The sequence below is a fragment of the Meriones unguiculatus genome, chromosome 20, assembly GCF_030254825.1.
Source record: "Meriones unguiculatus strain TT.TT164.6M chromosome 20, Bangor_MerUng_6.1, whole genome shotgun sequence".
Taxonomy (NCBI): Eukaryota; Metazoa; Chordata; class Mammalia; order Rodentia; family Muridae; genus Meriones; species Meriones unguiculatus.
Window position 1 is genome coordinate 63,621,033 of NC_083367.1, and position 16,587 is coordinate 63,637,619.

The 16,587-nt window shown below is 42.9% G+C and overlaps 1 protein-coding gene across 4 annotated transcripts in view; it reads right to left on the bottom strand.

The window, feature by feature from the left end:
- Tulp4 (TUB like protein 4) overlaps nt 1–16,587 on the bottom strand; it is a 133,607-nt gene that overhangs the window by 30,874 nt on the left and 86,146 nt on the right. For all 4 annotated transcript variants that reach the window (XM_060373412.1, XM_021635738.2, XM_021635737.2 and 1 more), the window contains 3 exons: nt 16,252–16,413; nt 8,351–8,531; nt 4,159–4,293 (listed from right to left, as the gene is read on the bottom strand). In XM_060373412.1, the coding sequence (XP_060229395.1) occupies nt 4,159–4,293; nt 8,351–8,531; nt 16,252–16,413 (478 nt within the window). The remainder of the gene's footprint in view (nt 1–4,158; nt 4,294–8,350; nt 8,532–16,251; nt 16,414–16,587) is intronic.

Sequence of the window (16,587 nt, forward strand, 5' to 3'; positions counted from 1 at the left end):
TCAAACTAATAGAGATCTCTGTCTCTACCTCCCCAGTACTGGGATTAAAGGCATGCGTCATCACTCCCAGCCTGTGGGGATTATCTTGATTAATACTTAAATGTGGGAAGATCTAGGCTATTGTGAGAGGCACCATTCCCTGGGCAGATGGTCCTGGGTTTTTACTGAAGCCTGTCTGCAAGCCAACAAAAAGCATTCCTCCAGTCTCCTGCTTCAGATGCCTGCTTGAGTTCCTGGCCTGACTTCCCTCTGTGATGGACTGCGACCTGGAAATACAATGCAAATAACTCTGACCTCCCCTAAGTGCTTTTGGTCAGTGTTTAACACAGCAACAGAAAGAAAACTAGAATATTCCATAAGCCAATCTTACGACCTTCAAAGAGGTAGCCAAGACTTAGCCGAAAAAGAATGATGCCATATACACTTATAACACCATCTGGGTGTCTGAGGTCAACATGGCCCTCTGTCCCTTAGTTTTCTATGGTAAAGAGCTGAATTTTTTTTTTTTTATTAACCAAGAGATACATGTATATGTGTGTACATGTGTGCATATATATGTGTGTATGTGGACTGATAGAAAGGGGAAAAATAATTACTACGTTATGGTAAAATCATAGGAAAAGTCCTTTTTTAATTTTTGTTTTTAATTAAGAAGGTTTTGTTATTTGATTCCCTTTTCTCTTTCAAAGGCTGGGGAGACAGCCCAGCCAGTTAAGCATCAGCATCTGAGTCAGTCCCCACACAACAGGGACTTGCCAGGTGTGGTGGGCATGCTAGTAACTCACTGCTAGAGAGGTGGCAGAGACAGGTGAACCCCCCCAGATCAAGCCAGGTCGAACTGGGGAGTGCTCAGCCAACAAGAAACCCCATCTCAAAGAAAGCAGATACTATTTCTTTTTGTTTATTTGTTTTTGTTTTTCGAGATAGAGTTTCACTGTGTAGCCTTGGCTGTCCTGGACTCACCATGTAGACCAGGCTGGCCTCAAACTAACAGCTTTTTGCCTGCCCCTGCCTCCTAGAGTGCTGGGATAAAAGGCATATGCCATCATGCCTGGCTCAGCCGATACTATATTTCTGTATAGAGGATGATACCTGGCATTCACTGGGATCCATACATAATCACAGAAATGTGAACATATGTACACACATATTTAAAAAAAAAAGAGGGGGGTTTATTTCCCCTTTTCTCTGGGGAAGAGAAAGGCACAGACATGCTACATGAGGAAGGTGGCAACACATCTACACTAGCCCATCCACAGAAGAAACCCATCTCAAAAACTCCTTGATTCTCAGAGAATCAATGAAATGATGAATGAAAGGGGCAATTCTTGGCCTGAGGAAATAGCTCAGTCAGTCATTATGAGTGCTGGGTGGGTGGGTGGGGGAGGGAGGCAGTGTCTACAAAATGAAAAACAAACAAACAAACAAAAACTGCTGGGCACCCTGGGAAGATGGTGGGGCATCTTTTGTTCCCTGATACCTATGGGAAGCAATGTGAAGGTCTCTGGAAGCCAATTTTACCACTTAGAAATGTGCTACCACCACCAATGTCAGAGAATACCTGAGCTCATGACTCAGGCATTTTTTTAAATAATAACAACAAAATCACACCAAAGCCCATCTCCTGCTCCTTGTGCACTAAGCAGAAGTCTGAGGTGAATTACTCAGCCAGTTGTATCCCAAGGTAGAACTCCTCAAGGCAGACACCAATCTCTGTTGCCTCCAGAATCACAGCAGAAAACTAACCAGGACAGGTGATGCAGAAGAGGCTGGTCATAAAGACAGGGGTGATTGGGGAATAGCTGCATGTGACGTGAGTTACCATGCTGGTAATAAAAGGCATCACGAGTTACCTTTCTCCCAGGGAAAAGTTCTCTGAGACAGTAAAGAAAGACCAAGGGATCAGAGACCCTTCAGCTTTTCATGAGAGCCTGAAGAGACAAGACTGTTTCCCAAAGAATCAGGGACACAGCATCTTTAGTAATCCTAAACTGCAAAATCTGAATATTCTCAGTGTCTCTGTCCACCAGTTTTTCTCATAGTATTGTCATAAAGTAATAACTATGCCATCTTTGGTCTCACAGTGCTTGTTTCTTTCCATTATTTACTAGCACAAATCATAAGAAAAGAATAATAAGAAATTTTATAAATAAGACCTATTGTTGCTGTTCATATCACACGTAAGACTGAATCTAAACCACTCTGATATCAGATCGGAAACAACTATCCTGACAAGATAGGAAAAATATTACTTAGATAGATTAACTGGTAGATGACATAGTTCAAGTGAACTTAACGTTCTGAAATCATGATGAGACAGCACAGCACACAAGTACACAAATATCCCCAGCTACAACACAAGTAACTGAAAACACTGCAAATTAGATTTAGAATTCTCATAGGTGATGACTATAATACAAAATTTATTTTTTTAAAAATGGAGTTAAAACACAGCACATTTAAAGACTAATTTGGTTCACTCATTGTTTTCCTACTCCCATAATGCACACTTGATAAGAAAGTATTAGAGATGTTGATAGACATAACAAATAATACATTCAAGGAGCAGACAGACAGACAGACAGACAGACAGATAGATAGATAGCACAGAGATAAATAAAAAAATAGGCACAGACATAAGCAAGGCGGTAAAAGAAAATTAAGACAATCTGTAAAGAATAAAGAGCAATGAATGGTAACTACATTGTTTTGAACTGTAACCAGATATCTGAGAGAACAAGATTCTAGATTCTACAATGAGAGGCAGATCACAGGAAATCAGCAACAATGGTTAAAAGTTTAAAACTAGAATTTTTGAAGAAAAATATAACTTTAGACTAGGAGATCCAAGGAGGAATTTAAAATGGCCAGTCCTATTTTTAACTCAACAGGAAACAGAACATTCAGGAAAAAATGAACAAAGTTGCACAAGAATTTAAGTATGTCAGCAACAGAAAAGCACACACGCAACTCCCTAGGAACTCTCTAGGCATGAATGAAGACTTTGCACAGGTTTTGTCCGGGGGAGCTTACAGATCCTTACAGATGCAGTTCTGAAACAGCAAAGGGACACCTCAGAGTGAGTACAAGCAGCTTAAGAATCTGCTACAGTGTGAAAGCAGACGTGGTAGGTGCACTACACTGCTGCCAACTGTGATGTGCAGACATGACTCATCACATCCCCGCGGTGCCTGGAGAGCCAGAGAATCAGCAGCCGCTGCCATGGCGATGGCTCTTCCTGACGGCCAGCTTCAGACGGCAACCAGCTGAACAGAAAATTGGTCTGTCTCCCTATTCAGATGACAGTATGTCCCTGTGGTATCAAATACCACAACCAGTCTAGCCTTACAATCTAATTTTTTTTTTTAACTTTGACCCACTGAATCCTAAAGAAGTAAGATTTTTCTATTTTTTTGCAAAAAGTCTACCAAGGTCATTATGTCTTTAGTAATCTTAAACTTGATACTTGCCCCCAACAGAACCCCATGATTCTACCTAGCGGAAAGTACAACAGAGAACTCCGTCCCTATCCCCACTAACCTTCTTTCCCTCCTACCTGGTGTGTGTGTGTGGGGGGGGGGGGTTGGAAGGGAGTTAGAAGCATTTAATGATTCCAAATAAAGTAGGTTTATTAAAAGAAAAATCAAGGCCAGTAATTTTTCTCTTGTGAAAATGTTTCCTCACAGGAAGGTATCAGCACTTCTTGCCCTTCCTGTATATGACAGTCTGGAACCTCCACAGGTCTTTCCAGGTAACTCTACTGCATAATGATCAGTTCCTTAATAAGCTTGCCAAAACTGTACGGGCTTCTGTGTAAAAGAACAACTTGTGTACCATCTGCTGCCTCAGAAGTGACAGGTGCTGCTATCTGAGGAAATGATAGTCAGATGTAAACACAGTCAACAGCAGGCCATCCTTGTCAGCGTGGAGAGAGAAGAAGGTGAAGATGCAGACTGGGTATCAGGAACCCAGATTACCCGATTGCTGGACATAGAGCAGCTGCAGACTTGTCAAGATGCACGGAGGAGCTCAGCAAAGTGACTCCACTAAGCCCAACAGGCACTACAGGTAGAGCAGCAACCCAGGCGGGCAGGTGTGCACAGGGGGCAGGTGTGCATGGGCCCCACCTGTGGGGTTAGGGAATGGTGTATTTTGTACCTTTCAGCCCCGATCGGATGACAGTGGGAGACAAGTCATCATAGTTGTTCATTAAGCTGATGTCTCCGGAAGTGAAGCTGACGGTGAGCAGAGGCTTGATGTTCTGCACAGGGATGGGGTATGCTGCAGGACCATCTGTAGAAACACAAGGGCTAAGTGAAAAGCAGACAATGAGCACACAACCTGATCCAGGCGTCTACGGCTACACTGTTCCATGGTGCTGACTCAGCTACTGTTCTTTTTAATTTTTATTTTATTATTTTTCACAATTTATTCACTTTGTATCCTGATTGCAGGCCCCTCCCTCATCGCCTCCCAGTCCCATCCTTCCTCTTTTTCCCCCTCTCCCTTCCCTAGTCAACTGAAAAGGGGGAGTCCTCCTCCCCTACTATCTAGTCTATTAGTCTATTAGTCATCAGGACTGCCTGGATCCTTGTCCTCCGTGGCTTGGTAAGGCCACCCACCAGTGGTCAAAGAGCAGGCAAATGAGTTCATGTCAGAGACTGCCCTGCTGGCCTTACTAGGGAACTCACTTAGAGACTGAGCTGCCTATGGGCTACGTCTGAGCAAGGGGTCTAGGTCCTTTCCATGCATGGTCCTTACTTGATCCATCAGTCTCTGAAGGTCCCCCTGGGCCCAGATTTTTGGCTTTGCTAGTCTCTTTGTGGAGCTCCTGTACTCTGAGTCCTTCTATCCCTCCCCTCCCCATCCCATCCCCTTCTGCCATAAGACTCCCTGCACTCTGTCCAAAGTCTGGCTGTGAGTTTCAGCATCTGCTTTGATCCCCTGCTGGATGGAGTGGGGTACAGAGCTAAACAGAAAATTCTCAACAGAGGAATATCAAATGGAGAAACACTTAAAGAAATGCTCAAAGTCCTTAGTCATCAGGAAAATGCAAATGAAAACAACTCTGAGATTCCATCTTATACCCATCAGAATGGCTAATCAAAATCTCAATCAACAACATATGCTAGCAAGGATGTGGAGGAAGGCGAACCCTCCTCCATTGCTGGTGGGAGTATAAACTTGTACAACCACTTTGGAAATCAATCTGGCGCTTTCTCAGAAAACTGGGAACAGCCCTACCTCAAGACCCAGCTATACCATTCCTGGTCATATACTGGAAAGATGTTCCACCATACAAGGACATATGCTCAACTAGCAGCTTTATTCGTAATAGCCAGAATCTGGAAACAACCTAGATGTTCCTCAACTGAAGAATGGATACAGATATTGTGGTACATTTACACAATGGAATACTACTCAGCTACTAAAAACAAGGAAATCAATTACTTTTCTATTGCAATGAGAAAATACCATGACTAATGCAATGTATATAAAAAAAACATTTAATTTGAGGCTTACAGTTGCAGAGGGTCAGAGTTAGCAAGCAGGCAGGCAGGTGTTGAGAGCTTGCATCCTTAATACATAAGTAAGAGGCAGAGACAGCTCACTGGGAAAGGAGTGGGCTTTCTGAAACCTGAAATCCCATACCCAGTAACATACCTTCTCCAAGGCCACACCTCTTAACCCTTCCCAAATAGTTCCATCAACTGGGGATCCAGTATTCAAACGTAAGTGCCTATGGGGGCTATTCTCATTCAAACCAACACAATATCCTAAAAGTTGTCTAGTAATACAGATCACACTCTACCTGGGATGCCACCAAGTGAAGGAAGAACTGCAGCACTCGGGGGTCACACTGTGGGGCACCAGCATTGGAAGCTGGAATGAAAAATGGGATGCAGAATATGCAGACCCAGAGGTGACTGAGACTGAGAACATGTGTGAGTTTATTAACACATGTTAACGTATTATGCGTTTCTTTTGATATCAAGTATAAATTACTTAAATGTTGTATAACATAAAGAATGGTGGGAAAAGGGATAAAAAATGTGGTCTAATGCACATAGTAATAAGCTTCACTGAATGTCAGAGGCAATAAGCAGGCAGTATTAGTTCCTTAAGGTTTTTACCACAGGAGAGAGCGAATTTACAGAGAGAACAGAGCCCAGATATGATTCATAAATGTTTGCCGTGTATGGATGGTCTGGCCAGCAAGGGAGCTGTTTGGGAAGCTCTGGGAATGGTCTTCTAGCAGGCACAAACTGGCTCATCCACACATTACTTAAGAAAGTAAGTGTAGGGCTGCTCAGTGGTTAAGAGCACTCACTGCTCTTCCACAAGACCTGGCTTTGATTCCCAGAACCTACATGGAAGCTTACAACCATTTCTGTAACTCCAGTACCAGGGATCTGATGCTCTCTTTTGGCTTCTGTGGGCAGCGAATGCATGTGGTACACAGACACAGATGCAGATAAAACATCCATACATATAAAATAAATGCATTAAAAGCTGTCCAAGTAAAAACCTCTCTGAAGTTCTGGCTAGTCAGAACTCTCAGAAGCTTCTGTAGGTGTCTTAGTCGCAGTGAACTCATCTCTAGTAGCTGCTCAGGGTGCCCCACACATTCGCAGGTTGGGGAACCCCAGACTACATCCCTTTCTCCACTCTAAGCCAGTGCCTCATTCCACTGCCGCACTCAAACACTGCTACTTCTAAAAGGCAAACGTGTGCTACCCCTAAGGCACCCCACTGCTTCTAAGAGTGCACCTTGGCTAGAGAAGTGCTAGGCACACTCCTGCCTCAGATCAATGCTAGACTCATTTTGTAACCTTGGTCTTTGCATCCTATTTCCTCCTCTAAGAAAATAGTGATGAGTAAATCTGGGATCCTACTTACTAGACAGGATTTCCGTTTGAAGACAAGCTATCTACGTTTTATAGAAACTGACATTTTTATTCTGAAGCTGCTGAAATATGACAAACACTTTTATCAAGAATGTTTCCCATCAGGATGGGATAGTTACCTTCCCAATGGATTTGTGGGTGTTGTACACACTTCTCCTAAGACCTACTGACCTTCAGTTAATGCTTTCTGGAATGGCAGAATGAATCTTTCTTTTACACAACCGAAGCTAACCCACCAGCTTTAAAACCCCTACGGATTTGGTCATACCACATACTAAATAACTTGTTAATAGTATACAGTTTTTCATGTACAATGAAAACTTATTCCTGCTAAGCAGCTAAGTCTCACAAAACCCCAAGGACAGGAGGAGGCATAAGTCTCACTTTATGTCTAGAAAAACCTGAGCATGTGGAACACAAGCACCTCAGCCAGGATAGTGTGAGGAGGGTAGCAGGGAAGACTCAGCAAAGAGAGAGAAGCCAGTTCTGCAGCATGTCAGCATAAGAGCTTCTCCAGTGACTTAGATAGTGTGTGTAAGGTGCTATCAAGTGACGTCACTCTCTTTCAAAATGTTCTCTCTGCCACATGCAATAGAAGTACAGGCCAGAAGCTAGAAAGGGCCCAGATGACCCTCAGTTGAGGAATGGATACAGAAATTGTGGTACATATATACAATGCAGTATTACTCAGTGATAAAAAAAAAAAAAAACAACAAGGAAATCATGAAATTTACAGGTAAAAGGTGGGTACTGGAACAGATCATCCAGAGTGAGGCATCCAAGATGCTCAATCCCCATTCAGAAAGGCAAAGAGGATAGACATCGGAGGAGGGAGAAAACAGGGAACAGGACAGGAGCCTACCACAGAGGGCCTCTGAAAGGCTCTACCCCGTAGGGTATCAAGGCAGATATTGAGACTTACAGCCAATCTTTGGGCAGAGTGCAGGGAATCTTATGAAAGAGTGGGAGATAGTAAGACCTGGAGAGGACAGGAGTTCCACAAGGACAGCAACAGATCCAAAAAGTCTGGGCACAGGGGTCTTCTCTGCAACTGATACTCCAGCCAAGGACCACTCATGGAGATGGCCTGGAACCCCTGCACAAATGTAGCCCATGGCAGTTCAGTGTCCAAGTGGCCTCCATAGTAATGGGAAGAGAGACTGTCTCTGACATGAACTGATTGGCCTGCTCTTTGATCACCTCCCCCTGAGGGGGGAGCAGCCTTACCAGGCCACAGAGGAAGACAATGCAGCCACTCCTGATGAGACTTGATAGACTAGGATCAGAGGGAAGGGGAGGAGGACCTTCCTTTTCAGGGGACTGGGAGAGGGACATGGGTGGGGAAGAGGGAGGGTGGGATTGAGAGGGGAGTAGGGAAGGAGGTACAGGGGGGATACAAAGTGAATAAACTGTAAAAAAGTACAGGCCAGCGAGGAGGTTACCTTGAGGAGGAGAATAGTCATCTGAGTCTGTGTCGCTCTCACTGCTGTCCTCCACCAGAAAGATGGGGTAATTCCAGGACATGCTCAGGATGCCATCAGATTCATGCAGGAGGACATGGGCTAGCATTCTGCCATGGCAGTCCATGACAATCACCTGCCCATCTGCTGTGCCAAACAACACCTGCAACCAAAGAGTAGGACCCTTGAACAAGTAGGAGTAAATCTCAACCTTAATTTGTTTTAGGAGGACAAAATACATGCATAACTAAAAAGAAAACCCAATGAAAACTGAGGGTGACAGGGCAACTGGCTTGGTTTCTTTTAAGTTGCTGTGATAAAATACCCTACAAAACCAACTTCAAAAGGTCTCAGTTGCAGGTTACAGTGCCCCACAGTGTAGAAGTCACAGTGGCAGGGGCTTGCATGGTCAGCTCATTTCCCCCATTTATACTGTCCAGGGTCACAATCAAGAGTAATGTAATAGTGGGTGGATCTTCCTACCTTAATGTAATCAAATAATCTCTCACATGCTGAAATGTGACTAGCAGAATAATGAATACATTATGCTATTCATATATTTTCAAATACCAGAAAACCCTGCTTTACTGTTTTTGTTTCTTTTGTCTTCTGGCTAAAAGACAGGGGCTAACAAAAGATATTCATTTTTCTGGAAAATAAAGATGCAGTAGAAATTCATTATTATAATTCTTTGTAATTTACAAGAAATGTTTATGCCTGAGCAATGAGAAAATACATTTGGTCATGTTAAGCATGTTATCTTGTCATATTCGGAAAATAAGACGTTCCTAAAGTAACTTTTTAATTAAAAAGTTTAGATGACTTATAAAATAATGGGTTTCATTAATATATTCTCATACATGTTTAAGTTTCCCTGAAGAAGGTTTTAATGTTTAGAACTTTTTCGCAGATAATGACATTAATCAGTTAGCAAATGCATGCAGTGCTGTGTGGATGGCGTTAACATATTCACTGAATGCTTACTTTGTACTAAGCATGATGTTAAGTCCTTTATCACAATCAGGCACTGCTGGCCCCTGCTGGAATGGATCTCAGAGGAGCCTGTCATCTCCTGAGAGGTTTTCTTCGATTCCCCAGATCCCAGAGTACACTAACTACGTGTGGGAAGCAAAGGGTGTAGGCAGGCACACATCAGAGCTGGCAAACTCTCAGGGAAGATTCTGTGGGTGTCAGCTCCTCACTGAGAGTAGCATGGGGCGTGCCATGGTTGCTAGAAACAATGCTAGACATAAATTTGTCACCAGCTGAACATCACAGAGGAGCCTTGGGTCCTGGGAAAGATGGTGAGTGTTACCACCTGCTTTGTGACAGTCTCTAGGGATCTTGCATCTGATACTGTTACAGACTTTGTATTTTTCTGCCTAAAGGATTGAGAGATTTTATGATTGACATCCACTTCTTGCTGTGACAGCATGCCACTCATCATCTGTATTTCCCAGGCACAAACAGCTTAAGGGAAACCACATAACCTAATGAAGCCACGAAGTAGTCAAACCAGGAATATCTGACTACAAGGGCTAGGATTCACATATATACAGAGCTTTTTCAACATGGGATCCTTTTGCTCTTGAGATACTGTGACACGCACCTCTGCAGCTGACTCTGTAGTTATATCCCTGGCATCTCAGAGATCTCTGGGTATACAGTGGTGAATACTTTTTTTATGAAATGAATTAATTAAAATCAAGGACAGCGGTAATTTTAAGACATATGGATGAATGACTGTCTACAAGGGAGGATACATTTTTCCTTAAGAAGCAACAAGCTTATGGAATTTGTATGGCTGTTTTTACAATAAACCAATCATTCATTAAATAGTGTTTTGCCGTTGTTTTTAAACTTGTGAGTCTGTTGCCATACTTTCCAGAGTTCTGTGACAACAGTCATGTGCCATCATGCCAAATATTCCTTTAAACACTTTCTTGAGTAAGGGCTGGAAAGATGTCTCAGGAGTTAAGGGCACTGACTGTTCTTCTAGAGGACCTGGGTTCAATTCCCAGCACCCACATGGCAGCTCACAACTGTCTGCAACTCCAGGATCTGACACCCTTACACAGACATGTAGGCAAAGCATCAATGCACATAAAATAAACATAAATAAAAAAATTTAAACTCATCATCTATAATTGAATGAAAAAAAATCCCCCAGGAGGAATGATGAATTCATCAGTGCATTAAAGGTAAACACAGACAGAACTATTAAGAAGAGAGAAATTTATCTTGGCTGAAAAACTCAATATCTGATGGCATGTCTACAGGGTATTCAAGCAACACAGGCACAAGGATGGAAAGCAAGAACACAGATGAGACCTGCTGAATTCTACCTGAAACAGACAGCGATTTAAGCTACTCAATGAAAGTTTGCAACAAAAAGCACAGAACATGTTTTCTTACACTTTCAACAGACAGGTTTCCAAAGAAAAACGGTGTGGGGATCCCAAGCAGTGCTAATGGTATGGACGGTGTCCATGGAGCATGTTATTCTTTTTGCCTCCGATATTCTCATGTGCCTTCATGCAAAGCGAAGGGACATTTTGGCACATAAGACTTTACTAATGAAAACAACTCATGAGCAGATGACGGCAATTCTTCAAAAGTACTCATGACTAATATATGTCAATCCTGAAGAAGTCTAAGCGTGCTTACTGTTATGGGATGGCCCTAGTAGTCTCAGTGGCACCTTCTTTGCCATGTGACTGTCTGGCCCCCTTATGAGGACACGGATGTCAACAGTCTGAATCTATCTACCAAATACACATGCTGGTAGCAATCTGAACTGAAGCCTATAGGAGGAGGTTAAGTCTAGGTAATGTCACAAGAACGCTACTCTCATGGTGGGATTAGCACCCTTCTAGAAGGAAAAGAGATGCAAATTATATTTTCTCCATTTCTACCTGCAAGCACCATAGAGAGGCAATGTGGTACATAGTCAGCCACCTGCAAGCCAAAAGGAGTCCTTACCAGTAGTCAAACTGCTGACACCTTTATTTTGACCTCCTCAGCCTCCAGAAATACCAGGAATTGTTGTCTGTTCAGCCGAACAATTTACAGGGCTTTGCTCTGGCAGCCCGAGCTGAAATCTGAAGGATGGGAACTTTGTGTATCAACATGTGTCTCCCCATAATCAGTTACTGTGCATGAAGCTCAGCAACGTGTCTGCAAAAGGCAGAATACGCCTCTGCATTTTGTGACACTCGGCTTCTATTTTAGAAAGAACAGAGAACAGCTAGGAGAACAGGCATATCAGTCTTTAAAATATAAGACTGGCAATTTAATGAGTGACTGCTATTTAAAATCCACACCAAAGCAAGACAGAACAAAACACCACCTCCAAGAGCCCACTATCAACTCTTTCCACTACCGTGCCCACTGGAAGGCAGTCCACTACTGAGATGGACTGGAGGGGAGAAGAAGCCCTCCCAGCCAAGCCATCAACAATGACTGAGAAAGTGACTGTTTTGAAACAAGTATGTCACAGATAACTGAAGAACACTAACACAACATGAAATCAGATTTGAGGGAAAAAAAGAAAAACCTCCATCACAAGTTCTTTTCACACCTAATCACTTTAAACGAGACAACGCCTTTGTGAAAAAAGACTTGAGGAGAACCAGACAGTGCAATAATCATGAATGCACATGTGGGAAGACATCCATCTCTGCCCACAGTCCTAGCCAGGTGAGTACACTAAGGACCTGGTCCTGGCGCTTCTTCCTGCACAGCAGTCTCTTCCAAGCTTCTCCTCATCTCGCTGTTCAAGGTAAGGCCTGACTCTCTTCTTTCTCAGACCACAGTCATGCCAGCTGCCTCACAGACCTCAGCTATAGTCAATCCCTTTGCACGGCCTCTCTCCTGCACCCTAGAATCACATATCCAACTGACACCTTCCATGTCAGCAATATAGCCAAAGAGAAACACATGTTTCTGCCTTCACCTAGAGCAAACAAACAGACTGGCTCCTTGGCAGTAAAGACTGTTTCTTCGCTTAGGCTCCAATGTCCATGTGGTACACACCAGCTACACAGGTGCCTCATAGAAGGGCTTCAGGGTTCTCTACAAAGAACTGATCTGATGCTAACCATAGCCTTCACTCAACTCTGAACTCTATTCTGGTTTTGGGTCAGTCTCCATCATACATCTTGAGGGCAGTCTGCACCCCAGAATGTCACATGGTTCTGTGAAAAGTGACCAGTGACTATTACAAGTTAATTTCTGCAAAAATCATTGGCTTAGGCCAAGCATGGTGGCGCTTGCCTTTACTCCCAGTACTGAGGAGTCAGAGACCAACAGATCTCTATGAGTTTGAAGCCAGCTTCATCTACAAAGAGAGTTGCTGGATAGCCAGGGCTACACAGAGAAACCCTATCTCAAAGAAAAAAAAAAAATCAAACAAACAAACAAAAAAAATCACTGGCTTTTAGCCTAGTCTTTTTTTTTTTTTCTTCTTCATTTTTTTGGGGCAAAGGGGGGTGGAGACAGGGTTTCTCTGTGTAGCTTTGACTGTCCTGGACTCATTTTGTAGACCAGGCTGGCCTCAAACTCACAGAGATCCACCTGCTTCTGACTACTGAGTGCTGGGATTAACGGTGTGCATCACCATTGCCTGGCTTGGCCTAGTTTTTCAACCAATCAAACTTTAACTCTTTTCTTTTCTTCTTTAAAGTAAAACCTAACATTTGTATCTTGCCCTAGGAGTGCCCTCCCAAACATTTTCTTCCAACTATTTCTTGATGTCTCCTATGCTTCTGGTGAGGGTAGGCATCAGCAGGCAGCTAGCTCAATGCTATCTCTGCATTTTAATCACCTTTCAGCTGGAAATATAAACTACAAGGCAGTTTTTTCTTAAGATTTCTTTTATTGCATTTTAAAAAGTATACATAGTATGTAGGTAAGTATCTATGAGTGTCGATGCCCACAGGGACCAGGAGTCAGATCCCCTAGAACTGGCCCCAGTCCCCCCTTCTCCTCCTCTTTTTTTTTAGCAACAATGTGACTTTAGCACGTGTACTGGATAGTTTTACATCAACAGGACACAAGCTAAAGTCATCCAAGAGGAGGGAGCCACAATTAAGAAATGCCTCATAAGATCTGGCCACAGACAAGCCTACAGAACATTTTCTCAAATCGTGATCAATGGGGGAGGGCCCAGAACATTGGGGGTGGTGCTATCCCCTGGCTGGTGGTCCTGGGTTCTATAAAACAAGGAGATTGAGCCAACCATGGAGAGCAAGGCAGTAAGCAGCACCCTCCATGGCCTCTGCATCAGCTCCTGCCTCCCCGTTTCTGCCCTGTGAGAGTTCCTGTCCTGGCTTCCTTCAGTGATGACTATATGATGTGGAAGTATAAGCCAAATAGACCCTTTCCTCTCCAACTTGCTTTTTGGTCATAGTGTTTCATCACAGCAATAGAAAACCTAAGACAATATGTAATCTCTTCATCTCCATATAGAACTAGTTTTAGATAAGCACAACTGTTACCAGTGGTTTACAGTGAACTGTGAAACCAAGCTCCAACCCCGAGTGGAACAGTGAGAAAATGTAACATCATTTCCAGGACTCTTATTTTAGAAGGAGCAGCATCTCACCAGTACCTTTATGTCTAGTCACAGTATCATATACATTCTTTAGTAAGACCAGACTGGGTAACTGCAACTCAACAACTCATGCTTCTACTAACAGCTCTTTATAAGGTAGCTCTTTATAAGGTAATCACTAGCACTAGAATTAGTTGCTGAAGGAAATACAAGCTTTAGGGCTTGGAGCTGGGGGAAACATAAACACGGCCAAAGTACTCCTGGAAGCCTTAGCCTGATAGTGGCAGAACTGAATGGCCTGCTGAGGACCAGAATGAAAGGGCATCCCTCTTCTTCTTCAGAGAAAGCCTCTGTTCTGATGTGCAACTCACACCAAACTTCCCTCTCAAAGACTTCCCTTGTGGATTTTAGAACAGTGGCCTTCAAAGGAGCTTCAAGGCTTGGCCTAGATATGTTGTATCTAAAGAAACAGTTTCTAAAACTGGGCAGCTGTAAATGAAAAGAACGGCTCACCTGACAGACTATTTCCTATTTTATTTTGAAAAGATATGAAATGTAGCTTCACAGCTGACCTGAATCATCATGTCTAAATCTGTGTAATTCTGAAGACACCTCTTTGCTACAGAACAGATGACTTCTAAGCTCTCTTAGAGACAAGAGATTACCCTCTCTCCTGACCCTCCCCACAGATCCCGGAATGCCTCTGTAGGAGTGCTGCACTGCAAAAGGAAACCCCATCTTCATTTTAAGGCCTTAACTAATCTCCTTTCCAAAACAGGGAAGGAGTACATGAATCATCACAACTGAGCAAAAGAGTTAGGACTGACTCTTGCCTTTTCCAGCTATCTTCATCCAACCACTGTGCTATTTTGTTTCTGGTTTGGAGTGTTGTGTTTTGCATGTATTCTGAAAAATTTCTTGAGTGCTTTGTGGAAGAAAATGCATTTCTTTGACTGAAACAGGCGCAGCAACTGTATTTGTACACTGTGTTTCACTTTGTTGTTGTTGTTTGTTTTGATTACTTAATTTTGAGAGCAACTATGACCCAGAGCTGGGCACAGTGGTACAGTTTTGGAATCTCTATTCCCAGGAGAACCACCAATCTGAGACCAGCTTGAGCTGCTGAGCAAGACCCTGTTCCAATTCATGGTTGGTTGTGATTCTCTCAGGGCTCAGGTGATTAAAGAATCATGTTGGCATATAAAAATTAAAATTGTTCCAAAAACAAAAGCATACTAGGTAAACACATTCTCAGAGGCAGAGAGATGGCTCAACAGTTCAGCGCACTGGCTGCTCTTCCAGGGGACAGGGTTTAGTTCCTAGCACCCATTATGGTACCTGACACCTATCTGTAACTCCACTGTTGGAGGATCTGACGTGCTCTCCTGGCATCCAGAGGAACTACATGCACATGGCACACAGGCATACAAGGCAGGCAGAACATCTACACATACTGAAACAAGCAACAATCAGGGGAATGAACCTGGACATTGGATGGCATCACTACCAGTTTCTAGGAATGGGAACGATATGTAAGTTATGCAAGGCTGATATGTCAACATCCACAAATGTACACAAATATTTACTACAAAAATATGCATGAATGGTAAGAGGGAGAAAAAAAGGCAACTGAGCAAAAATTTCATAGAATATTACTTGCTCAATTTAAAGAGAATATATTCTTTTGAATCTTCTTTATACTGAACACATTCATAACCACTAACGGGCAAATATTCCACCTCACACCAGCATTCTGGAGCATGATGTGGGGCAGAGTTCACAGGTGGAAGTGCACTCCCCAAACCGAGAAACAGTATGTGTATACAATTAGCAACTAATACTCAGGCTCATCTATCACATTTTCTCCCCACTGAAAATGGCACATAAGACACCAAGCTAGAATGAAGAAAGTATATGACAAATGGGGGTTGGGGTGGGGGGAAGCTAGACTTAACTCACTTGTAAAAGAGGCACTGTGTTAATTTTAAATTTCCTGCAGAGGAAGTTTTCAACTTCCCTTTCTATTTGTTACCTATTGATTACCTGGCTGCTTTATTTGCATTGATATGAACATTTTATATGATTAAAACATTAAGTAAATGTTTACCACATTAGGATTTCATTTGTTTTAATTTTCACTGAACAGTTTTCTTGTTTTATTTTTCCTCCAGCACTGGAAATGGAATTCAGGGCTATGTGCAGAGTCCACAGGCTTTTCTATGAGTGACCACTGTCCTCAGTGGTGTGTGATTCTTTAAGAGGCTTTTGTATCCTGCCTCCTCCTCAACCTGCTGTGGTAGCATACACAGTGACATTTCAGAAGTATTACCTGCTGGTCATCAGGAGTCCATATACCACATGTGATCTGGCTCTCCAAGTTGATTTCAGATGACCAGTGCCTTTGTCCACTGACAGATCCAACCAGGACAAACCCATCTCGATATGAAATAAGCGCTTGAGTCCCGTCATGGCTCCATGTGAAATCACTCACCTTAAAGACATATAAAGAAGGATCAGTTCACAGCGTGAACAGCAAAACACGTTTATCAAAGCCAAGGTGCATTCACTAATTTAAATTTTAGTTTAAGATCAAGATGTGCTAAACACAACGATAAAAAAGGGAAGGCTACAGCAGCCAGACACGGTGTTGCATTTCTGTATTTGT